General features: G+C 35.4%; 3 protein-coding genes across 3 annotated transcripts; 2 read left to right on the top strand and 1 right to left on the bottom strand.

The window, feature by feature from the left end:
• Position 1: 1 nt before the first annotated feature.
• On the top strand, positions 2 to 773 carry LOC103521744 (putative nuclease HARBI1). Its single transcript, XM_008486851.2, has one exon. The coding sequence runs from the start codon at positions 2 to 4 to the stop codon at positions 671 to 673; it is 672 nt and encodes a 223-aa protein (XP_008485073.2). The 3' UTR covers positions 674 to 773.
• Positions 774 to 1,585: 812 nt separating this feature from the next.
• Positions 1,586 to 2,556, top strand: LOC113472504. The gene is made up of 2 exons (XM_026832277.1): positions 1,586 to 1,800; positions 2,382 to 2,556. Exons 1-2 carry the CDS (start codon positions 1,655 to 1,657, stop codon positions 2,554 to 2,556), a joined length of 321 nt encoding a protein of 106 aa, XP_026688078.1. The 5' UTR covers positions 1,586 to 1,654.
• A 420-nt stretch (positions 2,557 to 2,976) lies between these two features.
• On the bottom strand, positions 2,977 to 4,474 carry LOC113472503. The gene is made up of 3 exons (XM_026832276.1): positions 4,361 to 4,474; positions 3,900 to 4,037; positions 2,977 to 3,734 (listed from the first exon to the last, which is right to left on the bottom strand). The coding sequence occupies exons 1-3, from the start codon at positions 4,472 to 4,474 to the stop codon at positions 3,003 to 3,005; spliced, it is 984 nt and encodes a 327-aa protein (XP_026688077.1). The 3' UTR covers positions 2,977 to 3,002.
• Between the last annotated feature and the right edge of the window lie 94 nt (positions 4,475 to 4,568).

The raw sequence follows: 4,568 nt of genomic DNA, 5'->3' as shown, positions 1-4,568 counted from the left end.
TATGGCAAGGTTTCCTGGTGTCATTGGGGCCATTGATTGTACCCATATACCTATACAATCACCAGGAGGTGAAAACGCCGAGCTATTTAGAAACAGGAAATCATACTTCTCAATAAATGTCCAAACAGTGGCAGACCCTCAGTTACTAATAAGGGACATTGTGGCGTCTTGGCCAGGCTCAACCCATGATAGTACCATTTTCTTGGGCTCCCAGGTGAGGCAAAAGTTTGTGAATAATGAACTTACCAATTGCCACCTGTTGGGGGATAATGGATATAAGTTAGAAAAATACCTGTTAACACCTTTCCTCAATCCCTCAAACATACATGAGAGGAACTACAACAAAGCCCAAATCAAAACAAGGAACACGGTTGAGAGACAATATGGGGTTTGGAAACGGCGATTCCCTTGTTTGAAGTTTGGGCTTCGGACAAAAATGGAAACCTCTTTATCTATCATTGTGGCAACAGCTGTTCTACACAATATTGCGATAATGACAAGGGATGAAGAGCCCCCAGAAGACACTCAGCTTATTAATTATCTAACAAGAAGACGGTTGACCAGGCCACTAGATGCCGGAGCTGCCAGACCTCCACAACTTGATGTTGAAAGGGAGGTGAGAGAAGCTCTCCCAACTTTATATCGCCAAAGATTTGCGAGCTCCTATTTCTAAACAGGTCTGTCAAAGTGTGAAGCCAATACTTTGTGTATTCCTGATATTGTTCTATGTATATGTACTCTTATACATATTCTTGTTAACAAAGTTTGATCAAATTGTGTGGGTTTTTTTTTTTTTTTTTTTTTTTTTTTTTTACCTGTCGTCCACATTTCCAAGAAGTAAATACAATCCATGGTTCCATGATCCTTCAATGTCATGATTCATCCAATCTGATTCTACACTTTACCAAGATAGAAGAGGATGAAGATGAAGGGATTAAATCATAGATTAAATAGAAGAGATAAAGAATTGTATATGAGAAGGAAAAGAAAACAACAAAGAAAATTACATGATGCAGAACGGTTTCAACAAAATATATCTTGAACTCTACATGAACCTAATAATAGAAACCCTGGTACTCCTAACTCTGAGGAACTAGAAGAACTAGCTACAATAGTCATGAGTAAAATTACAAACAGTTAACTTTACCATGGTACCTATCTATAATACTTACCATGATTTAGATAGGTCTAAAACACTTTACATCAAACATTTCGGTAACAATAGAGAATTTTAAGTGGAGCACCTTATATCATAGACATTATTTTTTCAGAACAATTTATAGCCGATTTCACCAAACTTCAATCAAGCCTTAATTGAATCATTAAGCACTGATGGGGAATTAAAGTTGAAAATTGCATTTCACCAACCTCCGTTAAGACATTTCTCCCATCAATTCACCCTACTAATTTAATGATAGGAAATTCTCTCATAAGATGTCCTAACGGATGATTTTTTGTGTTTGTTTACTTTTTTTTGGGATTTTTTTTCAGAATTTCCACTTCCAGTTCCAGGTTTTCAATTTTCTGAAAGAGTTTTGCTTTTTTTTTATATTTTTATCTTTTTCTATTTTCCGAAAGAAAGCGTTTTGCTGGTTTTTAATTTGAAGACTTTTATCTAAGCTGATTTTTAATAGGTACTGTTTTATTACCTACAATGGCTGAAAACTTTGATGCTGAGATTGAGGGCATTGAGTTCCTCGAAGATTTGGATAGAAATGATCATCAGCGGTACAGATACGAAGAGAGAGGAGAGAATGATTATGATACAATGGATGATAGATCATTCATCACCAGATACAGGTAAAAGAATTTTCAACAGAGTAGACTGCTTAACTAATTTCAGTTACCAACTTTCTATCAAAATAACTGCCTATGGGATAGTTTTCATATTAGGTAGGTGTATTGAAGACATACATACCTACCTACACCTAAAATTCCAACTAAACTCATCAAAAGGTTCAACACAAAATTCACTGTTTTAGCTGCTCCTGTAGTGACAAAAAAGACCCATATTTGAGAGAAGTGAATTCCCTTTAGGTCATATGACTTTTTGACAATAGGCCAGTAGGTAATTCAAATATTTCCATCTGCCTACTTTGCAATGTTTGGGATTCCTTTGTTCATTTATGATATGTAAAACCATATTTCTGAATAATTACCCAAATATGTACAACTATATTTGGGTAATTATTCAGAAGCTATGACAATGAAGAAAGCTCTTTTTTTCTGTTTAACCTAACCCTCTATTAACCACTGGTCACTTTTCATTTGTGACAGTTCCTTTTTGTAGCAATTTTTCATTGTCATGGCCTCTGAACTAGCACCCCTATTTGTCTGCCAATATATACCTAAATATTAATGAAAACTTTCTTTCCTTTCAGATTGTCAAGGGCTGTTGTTTACAAACTGCTCCAAGTCATTGGTGTTGCCCTGCAGTTTGAGAGTGGACGTAATAATCCACTCTCACCAATGCTGCAACTATTGATAGCGTTGAGGTATTATGCGACAGGATCATTCCGAAAACAGTTGAAAATAATGATCTTATCATTCAAGTAGGTAGGTACAAAGAATAATAATAATTGCAAAACAAAAACAAATAATAAATTTAAAAAAAAAATTATCACGAAAAAATTAAAAGCACAGTAAATGGAAATAAGGAACACAAGAACTATTCTAATGACATTTTTGAACTTGGAATAAAAATAATAAACAAAATGATAAAATAAAACACAATAGGAAACTTAACAGTAATAATATGTTCATAGTCCAACATGGATAAAATAAAGCTCCTGGATAATTTTATCAGGAAATTAGGCACTTGTATTCATTTTCATTCGTCTTTTTCTTTCCTTTTATTTTCAACAGGTTTGATAGAGGGAACAATACTGTCCCAAAATGAAAGAAAGAATAACAGGATAAGAGAAAGCCAGATATTCCAAAAACAAACCTTATTAGTTTAGGATGAAATGGGCGGGCATTGAATCTGTGGCCTACCAACTAAACTAGGCTAGTCTCCTCATTTTCTCTTCATAATATTTGTGCTTCAAGGCTTGGGTAGCAAGTTTCTCTTGTAACAAATTAATTGAGACCTTATGTTTTTCCTTCATTAATTTTACTTCTAATTCTACTGCCTCTATCCTTAATGCAGTTACACTGGCAAGATCTTCTCGGATCTTTGTTGCCTCTGTTTTCTTAAATTTTTGCAGAGATTTTTTGGGAGTGCGAGTCATTCTGGGGCTTACAATCTTCTGTGGACTAACATCAAACTCCACAATAGGAATTGATTTTGATCCTTGAGGGCTGGCTGTTTGTTTTGCGTTCTTCACTGCATGAATGGATTTTGATCCTTGAAGGCTGGCTGTTTGTTTTACCTTCAAGGGAGTGAGCAATTGTTCACCAAACTTCACCGCATGAATGGATTTTGATCCTCGAGGGCTGGCTGTTTGTTTAACCTTCAAGGGAGTGAGCAATTGTTCACCAAATTTTACTGCATGAATGGATTTTGATCCTTGAGGGCTGGCTGCTTTTTTAACCTTCAAGGGCGTGAGCAATTGTTCACCAAATTTCACTGCATGAATGGATTTTGATCCTCGAGGGCTGGCTGTTTGTTTAACCTTCAAGGGAGTGAGCAATTGTTCACCAAACTCCACTCTGGGCATTGACCTTGATGTACTAGGGGTGGATGTGCTGTTTGTCTTCAAAGGAGTCAGAGTGTGATCTCCAAGAACAATCACCTGTAAAAAGAATGTTATCCAGTTTGGTTTAATTGTATACCTAGCCTAGTGTGGCTGATGATAGAATACCTATACCATGTTTATACTGTCAGAATAGGACTGAAAGTACCTTTACCCTCACAGTTTAAATGTATAAAGGATACATAAAAAAAGTGATGGACTTACCTCCTCCATAATCTTGGTATGGTCTGGGTTGATACTGACTTCTTCCATTGGTTTGTTCCACGACAGGTAAGTGTTATTATTCCATTGACTACTACTGAACTGAGACACTGCTACTCGCTGCTGAGAGTCACTCCTTACCTGTTAAAAAAAAAAAAAAAAAAAAATGAAACATTGGGTGTTAGGATAATGCTGCAGTGAGCATCAAAAATTGGGATATAACACACACAAAAAAAGAAAAAATGCATTTAGGTATTTAAAAGATTGATTGATTATAAAGTTAGGAAATGCAGAGTAAGCAACTAAAGCAACTAGAATTCCATGATTTTTCAAGAGATCCCATATGCATGACAAGCATTGTTTTATGTGTATGTGTCAGTGCTGTATACAACTGAAGTAAATAGATTAAAATAAAATAATTTTACCTCACTTCACTATATGTAATGGGAAAAGGTTATACTTACAGGACTTGGTAACACTTTTGACTCTGCACCTTCGAAGACAACTTTAGGCGTAAATAGTCCAGGATAACTAAATTCATATGTTCTGTCAGAGAATTCATCCACATCTTCATCCATATCTGAAGAACATAAAACAGATTAAAAAAAAAAAAAAAAAAAAAAAAAAAAAAAAAAAGCTCCCACCAAACCTCCCCCTTTTTTTTTGGCGTCC

Source organism: Diaphorina citri, unplaced genomic scaffold (genome assembly GCF_000475195.1).
Source record: "Diaphorina citri unplaced genomic scaffold, Diaci psyllid genome assembly version 1.1 scaffold5852, whole genome shotgun sequence".
Classification (NCBI taxonomy): domain Eukaryota; kingdom Metazoa; phylum Arthropoda; class Insecta; order Hemiptera; family Psyllidae; genus Diaphorina; species Diaphorina citri.
Note: the sequence above shows the minus strand (reverse complement) of the source record. Positions and strands in the feature narration are given on the sequence as shown.

Bases quoted from the DNA above. Each gene is read 5' to 3' on its own strand.
- LOC103521744 (XM_008486851.2), top strand. From the start codon at position 2: ATGGCAAGGTTTCCTGGTGTCATTGGGGCCATTGATTGTACCCATATA.
- LOC113472504 (XM_026832277.1), top strand. From the start codon at position 1,655: ATGGCTGAAAACTTTGATGCTGAGATTGAGGGCATTGAGTTCCTCGAA. The intron at 1,801-2,381 runs GTAAAAGAATTT...CTTTCCTTTCAG, and splicing joins TCATTCATCACCAGATACAG to ATTGTCAAGGGCTGTTGTTT.
- LOC113472503 (XM_026832276.1), bottom strand. From the start codon at position 4,474: ATGGATGAAGATGTGGATGAATTCTCTGACAGAACATATGAATTTAGT. The intron at 4,038-4,360 runs GTAAGTATAACC...TTTTTTTAACAG, and splicing joins CAAAAGTGTTACCAAGTCCT to GTAAGGAGTGACTCTCAGCA. The intron at 3,735-3,899 runs GTAAGTCCATCA...TTCTTTTTACAG, and splicing joins ATACCAAGATTATGGAGGAG to GTGATTGTTCTTGGAGATCA.